Consider the following 23,093-nt stretch of genomic DNA (forward strand, 5'->3'; position numbering starts at 1 on the left):
GCCTTCGTAGCTCATCAGTTGACCGTCCTTGGACCACTTTTGGAAGGCATTAACCACTACATACCAGGAACCCCCCAGTAGACGGGCTATTCTGGAGATGCTCTGACCCGGCGCTCTCCATACTTCCACAGTGTGGTCCTTGTCCCAGATCTTTACACTCGCCCATTTTTCCTGCTTCCACCGCATCCACTTCGAGGACTGACTGGTCATTGTTATGGCTGATCAGCGTATATCCAATCATTTCAAGGCTTAATCAGACTTTTCTGTTCTCTTACAGAACCGAATGCCGGGCAGATCCAGGAAGGAATGGGAGAAGCCGTGAACAATATCGTAAAACACTTTCACAAGCCGGAAAAAGAGGTAAACTCGGCATTTGCTTCTCGAGGCTGATCCAAGCTATCCTTATTCTTCATTGATACGAAGCAAGAAGAGCCGACGCTGTCAGTAATTCCCGGTTCACTGAACGCCCTTCTCCCTGACCTGAAAATGCCATCTTGCTCTAGTCGGATTAACCTACTTTCCACGCCATCGTTCATAGCTGTAACTCTCAGCGGCCCCATTTTCCAGATCTCGGCTCTTAAAGGGAACCTGTCAACAGTTTTTCAGACCTAAATCTGCCTACACAGTTCAACCCTTGATGAAATGCGCATCCGTTACTCGCCGGGTCGAGCATACCTGTAAGACGAACAGATTATTCCTCCCGTGCCATATGTTAATTACGTGTGATCGATCCGGTGGGTGTGCCGGCCCATCTCTGGAGTCTTGAGTAATACCCCATCCTCTGCCAGTTATCACATTGTGCCAAGACTGGCGCTTGCAAAAGACTGAAAAACTGGCGATCGGTTCCCTTTAATCGTGAACTGTACAGTACAACAGCTGATAACAGGTGGCAATAGATTGCAATCAAATGCACCACTATAGAGATTATATAAGCTGCGATCCCGTTGCAAAACTACAACTCCCAGCATGATCTTAGAGCCACCGGCGTGGAAGTAACAAGTGCTCCACGTAATGGAAATAACAACCTGTTACTTGTATCCCCTGTGCCCATCATTAGACCTCTTCCATCAGGGTTCTGGGGACTGGCGCCCACCCATAGCCTAAGAACATGTATACTAGCAACTAACCCTCCCCCCCCCCCCCCCCCCCCCCATTCAATGTCCTTACTCCGCCGGTTACGTTGCTCTTCGGCTCTTAGTATGCAGCGCGGCTCTTCAGCACTAATCCACATTAGCGGCGTCTCCTGAAAGCCTCTTACACGATTTGTCTCCCTGCAGAGAGGCAGTTTAACCATCCTGCTCTGCGGAGAAAATGGCCTCGTCTCGGCCTTGGAGCAAGTCTTTCATCACGGATTTAAATCTGCCCGCATCTTCCACAAGAGCGTCTTCATCTGGGACTTCATAGGTAAAATGAGAAGGCTGGCGTCCTAATCGTCCTCTACACCTGCGATCGCTGCTGCTATTTCGGGCCAGGCGTGTGATTTTGGAACTGACTTGTGTAGACTGGCGCAGTCAAGGTGAATGGAGCGCAGCCTGTTCATCCCTAATCTGACTGCTGCCTCCTCGGAGCGCCTGCGGGAGCTGAGAGATGAGATGAAACTGCAGGAAAACAAATACGAAAGGTTTCACATAATTTAATATCAGACATGGAGATGAATGATAAAATTCTGCTTGTCTGCAGTCACCACTAGAGGGAGCTAAAGCATAGTTGAATTACAAGTTTCTCCTACCTCCTCCATCTCGGCCCCCATCCTTCTCGCCCTATCACATTCGTCAGATGCTACATTCCCTTGTGTCCTAGGGGTCCTGCATTCGCTACCCAAAAGGTGGATGTACACACCCGGCCCGCATTCTTAATGGCCTGTGTGCCCATCCAGCTTTTTCATCCCCGGCCAGTCTAGATAGGCCTTTGCTTACTTGAAGGGGCTGTTCCAAATCATAGTCATCCTCTCCCCACTTGATTGTGGTTTTCGTCCACTAGGCCCCACCAATCCCAACAGCGGGTGTCCGGTCAGTCCGTGAGTGAATGGGACAGGAGCTACGCAGGCATGCTGCTGTTTCATGCACTTTAAGGACAGAGCTGGAGATTAGAGTACTAAAGCGCTTTGACAATCTCCAGCGTTGTCATTAAAGTGAATGGAAGCCGGCGATCGAGAAATCAATCGGAGCGATCTCTTGCTGGAGGCGGGTCTTCAAACCGCGTCACTAGCAAGCTGCTCCGTCAGCAATGACCAGTGCCCAGCAACCTAACCAGAGCCCGGAGACCTGCTTTTTTTAGGTGGCGTAGCTAGTGCTTGCAGTACTAAGTTGTGCCATGTGTTCAGAAGAGCTACTAATGCTGCCCATTCATTTCAACGGGCGATGAGAGGCTGAAAACGGGCAAAGATAGGGCATGCATCGCTCTCAAAGCGCAGTGTTGAAGATGTGTGAAGAGCCCCACTGAAATGAATGGGAGCATCGGACAGTGAAGAACGCTGCTTAGAAGACCTGGGAAAGTAATCTGGTCACAGATAGACTCCCATCCGTGACCGGTGCCTGTGTGAGGGCGGAGTACCGTAGTCCCAACTAGTTTCCAGCGTTAACCTCTTAGTGACGGAGCTTTTTTGTTTGTTTCTATTTTCGGCCCCGCCCCTTTAAATAAAATCCTAACTCCTTTATTTATCCATCGACGTCGCGGTATGAGGCTCGTTTTTCGCGGGACGACTTGTGTTTTTAATGCACTAAAAAACTCCTTAATTCTAAGTACAGAGAAATGGATAAAAAAAATTCCATCTTTCGGTGCGTCTTGTTTCTGCGGCGCACAAACTGCAACAAAACTGACCTGGTAACTTTATTCTGCGGGGCGGTACGATTACTGCGATACCAAACTTATAGAGTGGTTTTATTTTTTTGCTGCACTTGTGTTTTTTTTCCAAGATATCTAAACTTAAGTTCTTTTCTGCCGCCATCTTCTACAAGAGCTTTTTTATTTTTCTGTCCACATAGTTGTGCGCGGCTCATTCATTGCGGGACGTCTTGTAGTTTGCATTGGTACCATTTTGGAATACATACGACTTTTTATTGCATTTTTTTTCTTGGAGACTCAAAGTGCATTTCTTTTATTAAAAAGTTTTAATTAATTTTTTTTCCCCAGTAGTAAAACTATTGATCTTGTTTTTACTATTTTTTTTTTTTATTCCCTCTAGGGGGACGACAACTTGCGGTGCTTTGGTCAGTCGCTCCTGCAGTTTGATGTAATTACTAATTACATCATACTGTGATCAGGCAGGCTATCTGTCAAGCTTAAAGGGCCGCCACTAAGGGGTTAACTGGTTTCTCTCCTGGTGTTTTATTGGTAGTGACCTCGGCTTGTTGTTGGGCCACACGTTCTCTGTCTGCTGCCTGCACCGAGCATTAGCCCGATCTACCGTTGGGCAAGGATCACGCCTGTCCAGAACTCCGTTCTGTTCTATGACCACATCTGTGCCTATTCCCCCCGATACAGCGTTATGGCTGCCCTCACCCGCAGGTGCAGGGACTCCCAGGTTGTCACCCCAGAAGTAGTCTCGATAGTGGGGCAGCTGATGCAAAGACCAGATCTCGAATGGTGCTGCCCCCAGATCTAGCTCTGAGTCAAGACAAGGTTGTGGCACAGCAGAACCACACCTTTTGCCTTGACATTGCTGTATACAGTGAGCTCCCCCTAATGGTTGCTGCAGGTAGACAGATTTTATTATTTCAAAGCTTTTTTTTTTTCTTTTTTAAACCCCTCTGTAGACCTTCATTCACAATCCACAGGACAAGGGATAAATATCTGAGCAGTGGAGGCCTCAAAGTCTAGTGTGAACGGCGCTTCAGGTCACATGCATGATCACCACTGCATTCACTTCTGTAGGACAAATAGAGATTGATGCACTTGGCAATCTCCCTCTGTCCCATAAAAGGGAATGGCGCCAATGCTATGCATGTGACCTGCCGCGGTATGCGCATGGGGCGTTCGGATGCGTCGGTCTCAAAATCACCTGGGTGAGGAGGGTGGGGGTCAAACCCCCAGCGATCAAACATTTGTTCCTGTGGATGAGGGGTAGATGCCTTTTATCTTCATGCAGAGGATTTACAGCTTTGTATTGGATACAAACCGGGGGCATCGTGCTGGTAACCACCATAAGAGGAGGAATCCTGGATATCGGGGCAGGTGGCATTGTCTGTACCCAAGCCTCTATTCCCATCATGTTTTGGCTGTACTCTTGGTATATTCATCGAGAGCTCCCACTGCGTATGGCAAGTGTCCATATGGCTCCATACCTGACACAGGCCAAAAGAGGGTCCTTTTGTTCTCCGTTGGGCCATTATATGTTGGTATACACTGTCCTACCAAAAGCAGTCGGCCACCTGAGCAAGAATCAGAAGTATTTATTGCCATATCTTTCTTCCTGGGGCCCCTTTGGCCGTAATGACATCGGATATTCTCCCTGGCATACTTTCTACTAACTTAGTCTTATACAAGTCAGATGGTGTTTCCCTCCATTCATCCGGCAAACGTCTGTCGAGTTCTCTCAAAGAAAATGAATGCTGTTTATTTCCTGACCCGAGGTTCCTGGTTTTCCCAGAGATGTTCAGGTCGGGACGTTGTCTTGTAGGAAGTATGGCCGACCATCCCCAGAGTATTGCTACATTGACATTGTAGACAATAATGTGCTGCTGACAGGGTCCCCTCCATGTTCATGGTTGTTGCCACTACAACCAATGGAGACCATGCCACGGAAAACATCCCCAGACCACAAAACACTCGGGCAGGCAGCGGTCCCCAGACTCCTCCTGATGTGAAGATGGAGTAGTGGGACTTGTCACTCCATAGAGCGTTCTGCCATTGCTCAACCTTCCAATGACTGTGCTGCTTGCATCATTGTGGACCGGCCAATGCATCTTCTTTAAGAGAAGTCTACAGACGTTTGCAGGGTGACTGGAGGGAAAATACTATCTGAAGTGTATCAGATGTTGGTAGAAAGTATCCGCTGGGCGTATCTAATGTCATTACGGCCCTTTAAGTATTAACATATGGAAATGCATACTTCTGATTCTTGCTCAGGTGTCCGGTTACTTTTGGGAGGGTAGTGTACCTTTTTTGAGGTGTGGAGTAGCGTAATAGACTCTCTCATACAAAGGTACACAGTAAAACCAATAGCACCCCATACAGGTTTTGTTTTTTTTTTTACACTATGTAGGACATTTAGTGACACATTCCGCTGTTGCCTATCTAGTGGGATACGTTGCCACCTTCCTTCTACTTTGGGAGCTCCTACCCGGTGTGTACCTCTCCTACCCGGTGTGTACCTCTCCTACCCGGTGTGTACCTCTCCTACCCGGTGTGTACCTCTCCTACCCGGTGTGTACCTCTCCTACCCGGTGTGTACCTCTCCTACCCGGTGTGTACCTCTCCTACCCGGTGTGTACCTCTCCTACCCGGTGTGTACCTCTCCTACCCGGTGTGTACCTCTCCTACCCGGTGTGTACCTCTCCTACCCGGTGTGTACCTCTCCTACCCGGTGTGTACCTCTCCTACCCGGTGTGTACCTCTCCTACCCGGTGTGTACCTCTCCTATAAGGCTTCACTAACGCGGCAGCTTCTTCCTCATGACTGTGCTGCCACCTCCAGGCATCCTCTGGCCATTACACCGTATAAAACGTACCCTTTAACTGCTTAAAATGTCAGATCTGTCACATTGTCAGATTACTGCCGGTGACTAATGCCAAGTTGCATCATGACATTTTACTAAATGTCACATTCCCTGCCCCCAAATGCATTGGAAGCGTATTAATGCATCCTGACGGGGAAAGCGTCAAGACGTTTTATATCTTCACACCTTGGGTGATGAGATGAGTCTTGGTAGACGGCTTAACCCCTTAGATACTGCAATACACCTTTTACTGACCTCACTAATGGGCTTTAAACTTGCACAAACTTCTCTTAAGGCGGTGGCTGGGCTGACTGACAGCCCGGCTCCTGCTCTAACAGCCAGGAACGGAGAAACCTCAGATCCTGGCGGTTTACCCCTTACATGCCACAATCAGTAGCAACTGCAGCATATAAGCAGATGACGGGGAGAGGGGGATCCTTCTGTTACCCATCGGCACCCTCTAGTGTGATCACAATGTACCAATGTGTTCCCCAGAAGCCTAACAAAGGTCTCCCTACGTGCCAGGTAACTGAGCCTACCATCAAGGCTAATGGGTATTGTAGAATGCACTACTTATCACAACAGCCCAGGTAGTGCAGTGTACTGTCCTGACGGTCAAATGATTTCATCTTTAAGTCCCTTTCCAGGGGCTAAAAAATAGTTTTTCTTTGTTTTTTTTTTTTTAAACTCGTTTTATTGAAAACATTGTATTGTACAATAACTGAATAATAAAAAAAAAAACTTTTGATTACATCATTAGCTCGTTACATGCATGTCAAATATTTTAGTACAGTCAATTGACATATTTATTTGTTACATTTTCCTCTGATGTTGTGTTTTCTTTGTGGTGCCGGTGAAGGGTGTGTTTCTTTTTTGGTTTTACCAATTGTTTCTAGGCGTTGTTATTCTCATCAAATTATGGAATTGGTCCCGCGTATGCACCGTACCCGTTGTCCCACACCATCTTTCCCACACTTTATTAAACTTTTCAGGGCATTTTCTATTTTTGTATACGATTTTTTCGTATGGCAGAGCGGCGTTAATAATGTTCTGCCACTTTGTGATTGTCGGAGGGCGTCTATCCATCCATCGTAGGGCTATTGCTTTCCGGGCGTAGAATAGTACCCTTGTAAGAAATATCCTGTCATGGTACTGCCATTGTTCTTCGTCTAAGAGCCCCAACAGGCATACTGCGGGATCGTGTGGTACTGGTATTCCCAGTATTTGTGTTATAAACTCTATGATCTCTCTCCAGTATGCCTGTATATCTACACAGTTCCATATTAAATGATTAAAGTTTGCATTAGGTATTCCACACCGGTGGCAGCAGTTGGTGGTTATCCGATTCATTTTATAAAGTCTAGTCGGGGTTAGATAGCATTGATGTAAGATATACAGTTGTGTTAGTTTGTTGTTTGCCGCCGGTGAGACTGTGGTGTATATGGACATTGCCGTTTCCCAATCCTCACTTGTGAGGCTGGGAATAAGTTCTCTCCATCTCTGCATTACTGACATTGGTGTGTCGGGAATTTTAGCTTGCAGTAGATGGGTGTATAGCACTGAAATCAAGCCTTTAGGTCCTTGTGTTCGCAGTATGCCTATTAATGGATACTGGGAGAATGTTTGTCTAGGTCCTGGAAATTGTGCCGTCAGTGCGTGTCGGAGTTGCAGGTATCTAAAGAAACTCGCCCTTGGAATCTGGTACTGTTCTTGCATTTGTTCAAAGGAAGCCAGCGTTTGGTCTCTGTATACATGTTCTAGTGTAGTGACTCCTGAATTTATCCAGAATTGTTTGCCTGGCAGATTCATTAAGTGTGGTAGCGCCCTATTGTTCCACAGGGGAGTTTCCAGGGGAGTGTTCTCCTGTCTAGTTAATAATTTGCATGCCCGCCACACGTTCACCGCCAGTCGGTGGATCGGTAGCATTTGTTTGGTCACCCATCCTGGTTTTTCCAGAAGGATCCAAAGCGATGTTTCCTCGAGGGAGTACATGAGGTGGTGCTCGGAATTAGGAAGAGGCGCGCCCGACAACCAATGGCGGAGATATCTAACCTGACCCGCCAAATAGTATAGTTTAAAATCTGGCAGCGCCATTCCCGCAGTCTCTTTAGGGCGCTGCAGGGTGTCCAGACGTAATTTGGCTCTTGAGTTTCCCCATATAAATGATGTTATTAATGAATTAGTTTTTTTGAAGAATTTTTGTGGTATAGATGTTTCTGTGTGCTCTAAGCTATATAGGTATTTGGGGAGAATGATCATTTTTATGAGGTTTATCCTGCCTGCCACCGATAATGGCAAAGTGCTCCAGCTTTTCAGCTTCTGCTGCAGAGTTGTCAGTAAGGGAGTGATGTTTAACTCGAGGCTCTGGGTGTGTTCTCTGGTAATATGTATACCCAAATACTTAAATCTGGAGGCGATTTGTAATTTACAGAATACGTCTCCCGTCAACCATCCCTCTGGTCTTAGAGGCATAAAGGCGGACTTTTGCCAGTTGATACATAGGCCTGAGAAGACTCCAAACTTGTCTATTAGGGATATGGCCAGTGGCAGGGTGTTTCTAGGATCTGACATATATAATATTATATCGTCCGCATACAAGCCTATTCTATCCTCTCTGGGCCCTATCTGGACGCCTTTGTATGAGTTATGTTGTCGAATTCTCAGGGCTAGAGGTTCTATTGCAATTGCAAATAGAAGGGGGGAAAGCGGGCACCCCTGTCGGGTCCCCCTGTGTAGTGGGAAAGAGGCAGAGGTCAGGCCGTTTACCGTTACCCTGGCAGTCGGCTCTTTATACAGGATAGAGATCCACTTTATAAATGTATCTCCAAACCCGAATTTACGTAGTACCTCTATCAGGTACCCCCATTCGACGGAATCGAATGCTTTGGCTGCATCCAATGAGGCCAAGGCCCAGTCGGACCTCCATCTCCACCCCACCTGTGTGATCACCTGTGTTCTTCTAATGTTGTCCGATGTCGATTTACCCGGGATAAAACCGGATTGGTCCGGGTGTATAATTTTCCCTATAATTTGGTTTAGTCGGATGGCTAGTATTTTAGTGAGGATTTTGTAGTCCGTATTTAATAGGGAAATAGGCCTATACGAGCCACATTCCTCCGGGTTTTTATCTGGCTTAAGAATAAGGACTATGTTGGCCTCCAACATCGACTCCGGGAGGTGGCTCTTGTCAAGGATGTATTCGTAAAGGTTAAATAGGTGTGGAATTATTTCCTTTTTGTAGTGCTGATATATTTCCACTGGTATCCCATCCACTCCCGGAGTTTTGTTCTTTGCCATCTCATTCATTGCTTCTTCAATCTCTTCCACTGTAATGGGAGAGTCGAGTAAGGACTTATGGTCCTCTTGTATTTCTGGGAATATTATGTTGTTTAAGTAGGTCTCTAGTTCTGCGGGTGTGTAGTTAACTCGTGATTGGTATAAGTCGTCGTAGAATTGTTGAAATCTACCCATAATTTCTTTCGGGTCCGTAAGCATTTCTTCCTCACTTGATTTAACTCTCAGTATGGTTGGGGGGGCGGTTTCCTGTCTCGCCATATAAGCAAGTAGTTTACTGGATTGATTTCCTTGTTCAAAAAAGGACTGTCGGGTAAAGAAGAGGTTCCTCTGAGCTTTCTCTTTCAGGTATAATAAGTAGTCTCTTCCTATCTGAAGCCATTTATCTCTTTTAGTGTCTGTGGGGTCAGCTACAAATTCTCTTTCTAATTGTTGGCATTGTTCTGCCAGCAATTCGCCCTCCCGTGCCGTGGCTTTTTTGACAAATGAGATTGAGGACCTTAAACAGCCTCTAAGATATGCTTTAAATGCCTCCCATACTAAATTTATATCTACGTGCGCCTCGTGCGCTTCATAATATATTTGGATCTGGTCCGGTATGCGGTCATTAGGCCCAAATAACGAAAGCCAGAATGGGTGCACTCGTGGTCTCTTGATTGTGATTGGGCCTGGGTTTTTAAGGGTCATGCATATTGGTGAGTGGTCTGAGACACCCCGGGGTAAAAACTCTATTGTGTCTATTTTAGGGAATAGTGAAGGGGATCCGAATATATAGTCTATACGGCTGAGAGCGTGGTTGTGGGCTGCATGACAGGTGTATTCTTTTTGTTGCGGGTGAAATATTCGCCATAAATCTAGCCATCCCGTTACCGAGATAATAGAAGCCAGACGAGTCCTGCCCGCGTCTCCCTCCCTCCGAGCACCACCCCCAAATCTATCCATGGTGGGATCCATAACCATGTTCATGTCTCCCATGCAGACGACTGTTGCTTCTGGAGAGAATGATGCAAATTGTATGCCCTCTGCTAGGATGGTTGTTGTTGCCGGTGGCGGATTATAACAACACAAGAGGACATATGGGTCATTGTTGATTTTAGCCCTTACAAAAATATATCTACCCTCTGTGTCTCTTCTAATCTGCTCCACTTCCCATCTAAGTGTTCTTCTTATTAGTAGAGACACCCCCCTGGAGTATGATGTGTGGCATGTATGAGCGGACCATTGTACCCATGGTTTCATCAGGACTTTTGTGGTTTCAGGCGTGAGGTGGGTCTCCTGCAGGCACAGGACATGTGGTCGCCAGGAGCGTATTGATGTATTTATTGCTGTTCGCTTTCTGGCAGATCCCATGCCCCTGACGTTCCAGGATGCAAAGATTATCTCCGCCATGGGCTAAGAGATGTTAATCTGATCCGGATACGCTTTCCCATGTCATTCTGCCTGTCAGGTGTCCCCTCCCGGCACTGAATTACATTTCTATCATGTATCATGTAACAGTTTTTCAACATATTTTCAATATCATCATGGAGCATTTGATGTATACAACTTATCAACATTTGATAAACTACTATCAACTTTAACTCTCAATCAACTTGTAATTAAACAGGTTTTAAAGTTATCCACTCTGTCAAGATCGTACTCGTGGCAATCCTATATTAGGGGGTACCTACAAAGTATAGCTTATTTCAAGACTATACTTGTGGTATTGTCGTATCGTTGGGTCAGTTGTGTGTACCGGCATTTGTTTGATCTTCACTTTCCGAGTGGGTCCCCTTAAGGATAAGGCAAATAAGGGGGATAAGGGGGGAGGGGGGGGGGCCCCTCAGCATGTGAGTCCCAAATCATTCCACGCGGCATCGGCGAGGGGGGTCGGTAGAGGAAGGAGAAGGAGGGGGCCAGAGAGTTCCGCCAGTGCCGCAAGAAAGGAGGGCTTGTCCCTCTCTTCTGAGAGTCACGGTCTACTTGACTGCCACAAATAACAGAAAGTCTCAGTTCTGTGCTTTTTAGCTAGGGTGTTCTTGTGGCATGTTTAGGGAATAGTCTCTAGTGTGCAATTAGGAGCTATAAGGGGAATGTTCATCTTTGTGTAGTGGTCTCGGCACCTAGAGAAGGGGAAAAACAATGGTTATGTATACGTTACGGCCCTTCTGGTCGTCGTCTGGTGTTCAGCCAATTTCCTGCTTCGGTTGGTGTGGAGAAGAAGCGAGTGCGGTCCCCATCGACCACTCGCAGTCGGGCCGGATACACCATCGAGTACGGGAGCTGCAGTTCTCTTAATTGTTTCTTGACACCGAAGAATGTTGCTCGCTGCTTTTGGAGATCTGCCGAGAAATCCGGAAAAATGGACACAGTGGCGTTGTCGTGTCGCAGAGGTCCTCCCTTTCTGGCGGCTTGTAGGATTATATCCCTATCACGGGAGTTGAGCAGCTTTGCCAACAGGGGTCTGGGTGGGGCTCCTGGTATTGGTGGCTTCATGGGCACTCGATGCGCACGTTCAATAACAAAAACTTGCGATAGTCCAGCATTGGGGAAAAGCTCTCGGAGCCAACGTTCTATAAATTCCTCCGGTCTTTGCCCCTCAGCCCGTTCTGGTAGTCCCACTATGCGTAAATTATTTCTTCGTGACCGGTTTTCTAGATCGTCCGCTTTTTGTCTCCAATATTCAGCTTTTTGCGTAAGATCTCGTATTGCATCTGTCATTGGGGCGACAGTATCATCTATGGTAGAAATTCTGTTCTCTGTGCTGGCAACACGTTCTCTTAGGTTTTGGAGATCTTGTCTCAGCAGACTCACATCCATTTTAACTTCATCAATTTTGCTGGTAAGCGTGGCTGTAGAGGTTTGTATTGCGGTCAGAAGCTGTTCAGACAATTGTTGCAGTGTTTGCACTGTTCCCTCAGTTGGGTCTGGGTTGTTGTGCTTTGTCGTTACGGCTCCCACCGCAGCGGGCGTTGCGGGGTCAGGGCCGGGCTCTTTTCGGGTGTCTCCTCTTGCGAAGGCTTTAAGTTTGTCTACGGATGAGCTTTGTCTCGTGGGGCCCATTTTGCAGCCGCTTAGTTTTCCGCTTTTCAGCGCTTTGTCCGCCAGCAGCTCTTGTATGTCAGCGGTCACTTTGCCGCTGGGCTGGCGGTATCGTTCACCCCGCTGTGTGCGCCTCCGGTATATCTCTGGTGGCTCTTCCCTCCCTCCTCTCCCCTCAGTGATGTTGTGCTGGGTCCGGGGGCAGCTTTCAGCTCTGCTCTGGGGCCTGGATGTTTATGTTGCCACTCACAAGATGGCCGCCACGGCCGCAACTTCGTGAGTTTTCCCCGCCGGCAGCGCTTTCTGTGCCAGTGCCACGGCTGCACCACCTGAAGTTCGGCCTCCTCTCCTCTCTCTCCGTGCAGCTCTGTGTTGCACCCGGTAGCAGCGCTCCTCGGCGTTCCGAGCCCTGCACTCTGGCCGATGCCCCTCACAAGATGGCCGCCGCGGCCGCGGTTTCGCGGGCTTTCCCTCCCGCCGGCAGTGCCCGTTCTGTCTGCGCTGTGGATGCTCCTCCGGAGGGCTTATCCACCTCTTCTTTCCCCTCCGCTCAGTGCCGTACTCACTCCGGAGTCCCCGCCGACGGCCCGTGTCTTCCGCTGTATGGCCGCAGCGGTCGCCTATCTCCGCACTCACCGCCGCCGGTATCTCTCCCGCGGTCGTCCGGGAGCGCTGTCAGGGGACTCGGTCCACTCCTCCCCCCCTCCGCTGGTGTTTTTCTGGGTCAGGGGACCCTCAGGATGTCTGCAGGATGACGATTTGCCGGTAAGCGGAGGAGCTCTCCTCACATGCGACCGGACAGTTCGGCTGCTTGGCCACGCCCCCGTTTTTCTTTGTTTTTGTTTTTTTTTTTCTTTCAAAAATCAATGTTTCATTCAAAGAAGAATTTATCCCGCTTATAAAAAAAAAAAAAAAAAAAAAAAAAAAGGAAGGAAAGGATAAAATACCACAAATAACACATAATGGGTATTACTGCGTACGGAACGACCCAAACAATGAAATGGTTTTATTTATCATGCATGGTGACCGTCGCCCCTTTATCGCGTGTCGGACATCTGACCAATGTGCTGTGCTCCTCCGCAGAGAAAGCTGTGGTTTACTTTGATGCTACCGATCAGATTGGCGATGGCGAGGAAGACCGGCTGCTGCTGAGATCATCCTGCAAGACCTTCTGCCACTACGTCAACGGCATCGTAGCCGCCCCCAGAAACATTGGCAAGGATGGGAAGTTCCAGCTGCTCGTGTGCCTCGGGGCGAGGTGAGCGCCTCTACATGTAGTCTAGCGCTTCTATCCAACCATCTAGTTCGTGGAACGACGAGTGACCTCCAGTACATCGCCATTCCTGGGTCGGCCATTCGAGGGGAAACTCTTTCTGGATATTAAAGGGGTTGTCCATGAACAGTTATCCCCTACCCAGTGGTCAGACCCCATGGATCGGGAGGTCCCTGAGTGACTCCAGATGGTCAAGCATACGTATTGTCGCTCTAGTCGTTTCAGTGGGACTGATGGCCATGAGAGTTCTTCTGCTCAGCTATCCAACACATATTGAAGTGAATGGAGAGGCCCTGCGCACGTGCGGCCATATCGTTACCCAGCGATGTTTGGGACCCCATACTCACGACTGGTCGGGGTCTCGCTGATCGTATAGTTACCCCGATCCTACAGATAGAGGATACCTTTATTTCATGCAACAACCCTTTTAAAGGGAACCTGTGATCGCCTTATGATGCTCATAGGCCCCGTGGAGTCTGAGGAGGTGCTCTTTATACGTGACCCCCTTTTTACATGGGACCAGAGATGATCGCTCCTCTGCTTTTATAGAGGAGGATCATTATTAAATGGAGGCGGAGTGCGCTGGGGTTTTTCTTTTTAAGCCCACCTGTCTTCATTCACAGTAAACGGGCAGTTGTCCATAACTTGTATGGTGCTCATAGTTGGCGATGGGTTCCCTTTAAGTGGATTGGGCGAGGCAAAGCAGATATTGAGTTTTAATGAAAATTGATAAGCGCCCTTTTACATGGAAAGATTATCATTCAGTTAATTGCTGGATCATGCGAAACTGAATGATCATTCACTGTAAACACAGCCAGCAACTGAGCGACTAACAATAATTCATTCGGTAATCGTTCGTTGTTGAGTTACAGCAGGCATAAAAATCAAACTACGATCGACCCGTGTGAACAGGCAGTTCATCTGAACGACTGCCTGTTGACTGTTAATGGAGGCGGACAGAAGGGATCTTCGACTCGTTCTGTCGCCATTCACTGACCGATTATCGCTCCTGTGTGAAAATGGGAGCAATAATCGCTGGGACGACTGTCGGGCGCTTAAATGGCTGACAGCCATCCCATGTAAAAGAGCCCTAAGTCACAGGGAGGGTTATCTTTTTAAAGCAGTGGTCCCCAACTTCAGTCCTCAAGGACCCCCAACAGGTCATGTTTTTAGGATTTCCTCAGTGTTGCACAGGTGATGTAATTATTGTCAGTGCCTCAGACATTGCAACAAGTGTTCTTACCATAGGATATCCTGACAACATGACCTGTTGGGTCCTGAGGACTGGAGTTGGGGGAACCCCTGTTTTAAAGGGTGTGTATACTTTTGCAACCTTTTTAATGATCTCACTGCACCTAAAATTAAAATGGATTTTCGGGGTAAAAAACGATTTTCCGTAGTATGTAGTGCAATGTCTGCACTACTGTACATGGTGATGTCCTATCCAGCGTTTGAATATGGTGGTCCACCGGTCATGTGACCCCGGAACCAGGACCTGATTGACTTTGTGCTGTGATGTCCCGTTCTGCTTGGTTGCTGAAATCCCCCCACCAGACCCTGTTGTCAGCTCTACACCTGATGACATCCCCCCCACCAGACCCCATTGTAAGCTTTACACATGGTGACCTCCCCCTGCCAGACCCCGTTGTCAGCTCTACAACTGGTGACATCCCTCCCACCAGACCCCATTGTCAGCTCTACACCTGGTGACATCCCTCCCACCAGACCCCATTGTCAGCTCTACACCTGGTGACATCCCTCCCACCAGACCCCGTTGTCAGCTCTACACCTGGTGGCATCCCTCCCACCAGACCCCGTTGTCAGCTCTACACCTGGTGGCATCCCTCCTACCAGACCCTGTTGTCAGCTCTACACCTGGTGGCATCCCTCCTACCAGACCCCGTTGTCAGCTCTACACCTGGTGGCATCCCTCCTACCAGACCCCGTTGTCAGCTCTACACCTGGTGGCATCCCTCCTACCAGACCCCGTTGTCAGCTCTACACCTGGTGACATCCCACCACCAGACCCCGTTGTCAGCTCTACACCTGGTGACATCCCACCACCAGACCCCGTTGTTAGCTCTACACCTGGTGGCATCCCTCCTACCAGACCCCGTTGTCAGCTCTACACCTGGTGACATCCCTCCCACCAGACCCCGTTGTCAGCTCTACACCTGGTGGCATCCCTCCTACCAGACCCCGTTGTCAGCTCTACACCTGGTGGCATCCCTCCTACCAGACCCCGTTGTCAGCTCTACACCTGGTGACATCCCACCCCCAGACCCCGTTGTCAGCTCTACACCTGGTGACATCCCACCACCAGACCCCGTTGTTAGCTCTACACCTGGTGACATCCCCCCACCAGACCCCATTGTCAGCTCTACACCTGGTGGCATCCCTCCTACCAGACCCCGTTGTCAGCTCTATATCTGGTGGCATCTGATGGTTTCTGTATTGGGCTGTCTGTGTTATCCTCTCCTTTATACCTAATGCTCACACATACTATCTATATATCCCCTTTACTTAGCAGCATAGGATTGGTGGGGGTCCCAATACTTTCGTCATCTTTGTGTATGTGTTTTCACAGTGCTGAAGTTCCACCTGATATTGAGCTTCTGCCCTCGGAGCTGTGTGACGTAAACCTATAACCCCGTATTTTCATGCTTTTCAGGGATCACTTACTCGCTCAGTGGGTCCCTCTTCTGGCTGAGTGCCCGACCATCACTCGGATGTATGAGGAGACTGCTTTGCTAAGGGACAACATGATGGTGAATTCTCTCGTCCGGGTTCTGCAGACTTTACAAGATTTCAACATTGTCCTGGAAGGGTCGCTCACCAAGGGAGTGGATGTTTAGGACTTGCATTTGGGACCTTGTACAATAGATTTCACTTTTTTTCTGGGTTTTTTTTTTTCATTTTCGGAGTTTTCTCTGAACGTTTCTAACGCGCCGCGGCGGTCTGCGGCGCAAAACACTGAATAATAGCAAGTCACTGGAAGCCATTGCAAGGCCGGCAGGACTCTGAATCCCAGCCTTGCTGCGCGGCGTCTCGACACTGTTAGTAAATTTGAATCAGATATTTAGTACAATAGAGTATTTTCCTGTTGTGTCTGTAAATACCGCTGTAGTTTTTTAAAGAGGCGGAATATATTCCAGGTGGATTTATCTTCTACTTTCTAATTCTCACTTTTCTTTCTGGGCAATGAAACAATTGCAAAACTTTCTTCCGTGTAAAACTGCTTCATTTGTTTTGGCAGATGGTCATTCGTGTCCGTTATTTAAAGCCGGATCCTTGTATACGGTAGATGCGCCAATTTTAAGAACTTTTTTTTTTTTTTTCTAAAGCTGCTTTTCAGGTACTCTTATATCACAGACCGTACGGGCCTATACCTTCACTAGGCTCTGTGATATCACTGAGCATGCGGCCTCTTCCTTCACTAAGAACCGGTAACATCACTGTGCACACCGCCTGTCCCAATGACATCGCTGAGCTTATAAACTAGTCCTACACGAAAATCAATGATGTCATTGAGCATGCAGCCTATTCCTTCACTGGAACCGGTGACATCACTGAACACTTTACTTTTTTATTGAAACTGTGACATCACTGAGCATCGAACTGGTGACATCACTGAGCATACATCATTCCCAATGACCTTACTGAGCATATAGCCTATGCTTTCACTAGAACTGTTGACACCACTGAGCATACAGTCTATCCCTTCACTAGAACCTGTGACATCACTGAGCATATAACCTTTCCCTACACTAGAACCGATGACATCACTGAGCATACAGTCTATCCATTCATTAGAACCTGTGACATCACTGAGCATACAGCCTGTCCCAATGACCTCACTTGACCATGTAGCCTGTCCTTTCACTAGAACTTGTCACATCACTGAGCATACACCTTTCCCAATGACCTCACTGAGCATATAGCCTATCCTTTCACTAGAACCTTTGACATCACTGAGCACATAACCTGTCCTAATGACTTCACTGACTATATAGCCTATCCTTTCACTAGAACCTGTGACATCACTGAGCACATAACCTGTCCTAATGACTTCACTGAACATATATTTTCCCTAAATGAAAACCAGTGACATCACTGAGCATACAGCACGTCCCAATGACCTCACTGACTATATAGCCTATCCTTTCACTAGAACCTGTGACATCACTGAGCACATAACCTGTCCTAATGACTTCACTGAACATATATCTTTTCCCTAAACGAAAACCAGTGACATCACTGAGCATACAGCACGTCCCAATGACATCACTGACTATATAGCCTATCCTTTCACTAGAACCGCTTACAGTACCGAGCACATAGTCGTTTCAGTAGAACCAGTGACCTCACTGAACATACAGCCTGCCCCATTGAAATCACTGAGCATAGAGCCTGTCCCAATGAAATCACTGAGCATACAGTCTATCCCCTCACTAGAAACTGTGAAATCACTGAGCATATAACCTCTCCATACACTAGAACTAGTGACATCACTAAGCATACAGCCTTTCCCAATTACATCACTGACTATATAGCCTATCCTTTCACTAGAACCGCTTACACCACCGAGCACATAGTCCCTTCACTAGAACCGGTGACATCACTGAGCATTCACCTTTCCCAATGGCATCACGGAGCATATTTCCTATCCTTTCACTAGATCCATTGACATCAATGAGCATAGTCTATTCCTTCACTAGAACCTTTGACATCACTGAGCACATAACCTGTCCCAATGACCTTACTTGGCATATATCCTCTCCCTACAATAAAACTGGTGACATCACTGAGCATACAGCCTGTCCCAATGACCTCACTTGACCATATAGCCTATCCTTTCACTAGAACCTGTGACATCACTTGGCACATAACCTGTCCCAATTACATCACTGAGCATATATCCTCTCCCTAACCTACAACCTGTTACACATGGCCTGTCCCAATGACATCACTGACTATATAGCCTATTCTTTTCACTAGAACGGTTACATCACCAAGCACATAGTCCCTTCACTAGAACCGGTGACATCCCTGAGAATACAGCCTGCCCCAATGACATCACTGAGCTTACAGCCTGTCTCAATGACCTCACGTGACTATATAGCCTATCCTTTCACTAAACCCGGTGACATCACTAAACTTATAACTTCTTCCTACTGTAGAATCGGTGACTTCAGTGAGCATACAGTCTATCCCTTCCCGAGAATCTGTGACCTCGTTAATTTTGAAGCTTATCCCTTTACTAAAAGCGGTGACATCACTGAGCATATGCAGCCTATGCCTTTACAAGAGCCAATGACAGCTGAATATGCTGCTTATGCTGGCACTAAAATCAATTATCTCATTGAACATGAAGTCTATCCTTCACTAGGACCAGTGATGTCACTCCACTAGGTTCAGTGATGTCACTCCACAAGCTGCCTATCTCTTTACTGGAACCAGTGACCTCACGGAGCATGTAGCCTGTCTCTCCATGAGATCTGGTGATGTCTGTGCATTCAGTTTCTACTAGAACCAGTGCTGGCGCTGCTTGGATTTGGCTTTGATTCTCAAATTGGTTGCTGTAACATATCGCCAATATATATTACCAACCTCCCCCACCCAATGGCTACATCTACCGCATGCAGGTTTCGGTTGCCCTGTTATATGTTCCCAACCCCCAAAAATTGTACGCATGGCTTGAAGAAATGATGCAAGTTGTAAATACCTAGAGAATCCTAAAATAACTATTTTCCTAAGTTATATATTGTAAGAAACCACCTGAAGTATTAAAAAGGCTGTCTGGTTGAAAACTATTTATGACCTATCCTAAGGACAGACTGTCAATAACGGATGCCTGTGACCTTTGCCAATAAGCTGGGCCAGTGTGCTTGTAGACTGATCTGATTCCTGTAGAAAGCAGACGGCTCTGTTCTCACTGTAGTGGCCAGGCTTGGTACTGCAGGCCAAGTTTCTATTGAAGTGAATGGGTGTAATAGCAAGCCCGGCCTCTGCAGATAGAACAGAGCTGTCTGCTTTCTGCGGAAACCGGCTCGGTGCATAAGCGTACCGTCCAGCAAGTAGCTGATCAGCAGGGATCCAAGACAGCAGACTGCCACCAGTCTACTCTTGATTGCCATTAATTAGTTTACAATTGGACAACCCCTTTAAGAAGCAGCCATCTCTAGTCTTCTGTATTGTGAATGTAAATCCTATCTAAGGGGCCTAGAACATTCCCGCTTCCCTTTGTCCTGACTCACAGATTTAGTTTTGGGACTACATCTCAGTATATAAGTCATGGGGGGGACTGACTTTTACATTGGAAGAATCTGGAAGCTGTGATATGATGCATTTATTGCATAGATGACTTATTCTATAGCAACTGCTCCTATTTTTCCTAGTCTCATCGTGGGGTTTTTCATTGTCTCCTTTTTTTTCTGACATTGTATCAATCAAATACATAGATTTGGGGTTTTTCCGCAAATATTATTTTAGTGTAAATCTACCTATTTATTTGCATACACTGGGATTTTGGTGGGAAGGGCTGGACGAAGATATTTTGCACTACTTGTTACATTTGATAAGGGGGTTGTACTCTCTGAAAGTAAAACTTCCACTAACTGTATATGTTGATCTGCTTTTTTGTTTCGTCGCCTGTAACCTGAAATGCGTTGTCACATTTAAGATTTGTTAGTTGAAGACTGGATAAACTTGGGCAAAACACTTGTTTGTGTTTTTTTTGTTTTTTTTGTCTTTCCTTTTTATCATGTGTCTTGATTTTTTTTTTTTTTTTTAGCCTTTCTCCTTTTTTTTTTTTTTTTTTTCTTTTTTTGTTTTGGGTTTTGACTTTTTTTCGGTTCCTTTTTGTTTTACTGTTTTGTGTTATGAAATATTTTTATTAGGATACTCTTAATGACTGGAAAGCATCGATGGGATGTTTTGTAGTCCAATAACCCCTCGGAGCCGCGACATTCATGAGTTTGCAATAGACGAATGCTGGATAATCTCATGAAGCTGCAGCCTTTTCCAGCCGCTTGAAAGGATTCCTTCAGTCAAACCACTTGGACTCGAGATAACAATAAAATGTCTTTGCCTGAGCAATACAATACTGCGTATGCTGTACTTCTAAGACTATTAAGTATCAATTTTTAGTGCATTACATGTACTTCAGGTCTTGTGAAAGTGTTCTTTTGGGGGATTCCCCCCCCCCCTCCCCTTTTTTTTTTCCCTGTTGAGTCAATGTATCGATCATGGAACTGTTGATTTGATGGTCTTCTCTGTAAGCAGGGAAAGTTGCTTTGGGTAATGCTGCTTTTGTTTCCACATCAGTATTAACCTCCTCCGTATTATAAGATTTTACTACATCACGTTTTTCTTTTCAGTATTAAAATGTGTTTTATCTCAAACTGCGTCTGTTTGGTGTGTCTCTATATAATTTTATAGAAGTCTTTGTAAAACTCGTCGTTTTGCTGCAGACCCCGTCCTGCGGTTCCATCTCAGGCAGATCGGTAATGATGAGAGTTGTGGTGATTAGATGGACAGTCTTGTCACTGGAGGCCCTAAAAGTGCTGCCCCCCCCCCCCCCCCTTGGCTTATAAGAGGCTCTCGGAGGCCCCTTGTGGGACTAGAGATGAGCGAGCACGCTCAAATAAGTCAGTTACTTGAGCGAGCCTCACTCTTCGAGTAACTGCATTCTTGTCCGAGCGTGCTCGGGGGAGGGGGGGCAAGAGAGATCTCTATCCCCGCCGCCTCCCCGAGCACGCTCGGACAAGAATGCAGTTACTCGAAGAGCAAGGCTCGCTCGAGTAACTCACTTATCCAAGCGTACTCGCTCATCTCTAGTAGTGACCTCTTCTTCAGCTTGTGTAGAGCTTGTTGACCACTAGACACCTCTACGACGCAGAGAGGAGATTTCACCCAGTTACCAGAGTCCGAGAGGGGCAGATTATTGGGATGTGAGAAGCTGGATGGTCGTATCAACGAATTGTCGCCACCTTAGGACGCCCCCTACAGACCAGCAGTAGAGCGGATCTTCTGGTTGCCCGACAAGCATGAGCAGCTCCAACGGTTTTGTTTTTCCACCATCCAGAGACGGCTGGCACCATCGTTATACCCCTGTGTCTGTCAGAACCATTTCCAGGTGCCTGGACCCGATTACATGTCTGGCCTCTTAACACCCACCATCACCTCTGTTTGCAGTGATGTCATGAATGATGAAACTGGACGCTGCGGGTTGGAACTGGGTTGTCTGCAGCGATGAATCTAGGTTTAGTTTGGGCGCTGACGACGACCATGTTTGTGTCTGGAGACCTCGGGGTGAGCACCTACATCCTGCCTTTGCTGTGGAGCGGCACACTGCCCCCTGGTGGTGGTGTGATGGTCTGGAGGACTATTCCATACGACAGTCGGTCCTCCCCTAGTAGTGGTAGGAGGGACAATGACCGCTCAGCCATATGTTTAGGACATCCTGCAGCCACATGTGTTCCTCTCATGGCAGCTTCCCAGAGGCAGCAGGATAATGCTGAGCCGAATACACAAGGGGGTCCCAGGAGCCCCCACAACATTGTCACACTTCTGTGGCTGCCCGGTCGCCAGATTTATCACCAATAGAACGTGTATGAAATCATTTGGGGCATGAACTCCCGGATATCCTGGCCTCCCATGGCAGATCCAAGTTGTCGTCTGCCTCCGTCAGCCATCGGCAGGTAGCTGGCACGTCTGCAGCCCACGTGGCTTTAATCCCCAGAGTGAGCGTGTTTTTATGGGATTAAAGCCCACTAAAGCAGGATGTAAAAACGCTATGGGGTGGTCACTAAGGGGTTAAGCCATTTTCATTCTGCATCAAAATGCACCCAGAGCTGCGAAGTATTATTTGTATGCAAAAGATTAGAAAAAAAAGGCAAAGAAAATAATTTTAAAAAAGCAATGTTCAAGTAAACTACAAAGACGGCTGTAGCACTAAACAATGGGGAACAGGAATGATCTAGTACCAAGCCGTAATGTGAAGAGGATGGTATAAATGCACTATAATGTATGTATGTTACATTATTATGACCACCAGCTAATATCCAGAGCAGCCGCCACGTGCCGCACGGACGGCAGCCAGACGGGCTGGGGGTCACTCAGTAAGGTGCTGGTAGGTGGTCTCGGGTGGCTGGAGCCATGCTGACTGCAGTACATCCTACAGTTGCTGGAGGGTGCATGGTGGAGGATCCAGAGAGCGAACACGATGATCAAGGTGGTCCCAGAGATGATCAATTGGGTTCAAGTCAGGAGAATTAGGCAGCCAGGGAAGTACTTGGAAGTCTTGGTCATGCTCTTCCAACCACTGTTGGACATTTATAGCCTTATGACATGTTGCATTGTCTTCCTGAAAGATCCCACCTGCCTCAGCGGAGACCAACATCATGTATAGGTGGACGTGATCTGCCAGGATGGGTTCGTAACCAAATTGGTTCGAAATGTCTTCCACAAGGTACAGAAAAAATCCCCAGCCCGTTATGCTGCCCCCGCCGGCTTGTGTCCTTCCAGCAATGGAGCAGGGTGTTTGACGGTTCTTACCTGACGCAGCAACATCCATCCGCTTGATGAAGCAGAAACCGTGACTTATCAGACAAGGCAACCCTTTGCCAATCGGCAGTGGTCCCATTCCGCTACTGCAAATTGAAGCCTTTTCTTCCGATGCACCTTTGTTGGAGCGGGTGCCATGACCATCCGTCTGCCTCCGAGCCCAAATGCAGTAGGGTTCACTAAACTGTTTGACACTTGTCTGCCCCCTCCCCACTCCTTTTCATTGTGAGTTCCTCCGCTGTAGCTTATCGCTCAGCACATGGTGTTCTGCACTGTCCATTT

The 23,093-nt window shown here is 47.4% G+C and overlaps 1 protein-coding gene across 2 annotated transcripts in view; it reads left to right on the plus strand.

The window, feature by feature from the left end:
- Nucleotides 1-20,647, plus strand: part of DENND5B (DENN domain containing 5B) — a 92,206-nt gene extending 71,559 nt beyond the window's left edge. For both annotated transcript variants that reach the window (XM_066590235.1, XM_066590236.1), the window contains 4 exons: nt 278-360; nt 1,278-1,404; nt 13,055-13,229; nt 15,916-20,647. In XM_066590235.1, the coding sequence (XP_066446332.1) occupies nt 278-360; nt 1,278-1,404; nt 13,055-13,229; nt 15,916-16,099 (569 nt within the window). In that variant the 3' untranslated portion in view covers nt 16,100-20,647. The remainder of the gene's footprint in view (nt 1-277; nt 361-1,277; nt 1,405-13,054; nt 13,230-15,915) is intronic.
- Nucleotides 20,648-23,093: the final 2,446 nt, after the last annotated feature.

The sequence above is a fragment of the Eleutherodactylus coqui genome, chromosome 2, assembly GCF_035609145.1.
Source record: "Eleutherodactylus coqui strain aEleCoq1 chromosome 2, aEleCoq1.hap1, whole genome shotgun sequence".
Lineage (NCBI taxonomy): Eukaryota > Metazoa > Chordata > Amphibia > Anura > Eleutherodactylidae > Eleutherodactylus > Eleutherodactylus coqui.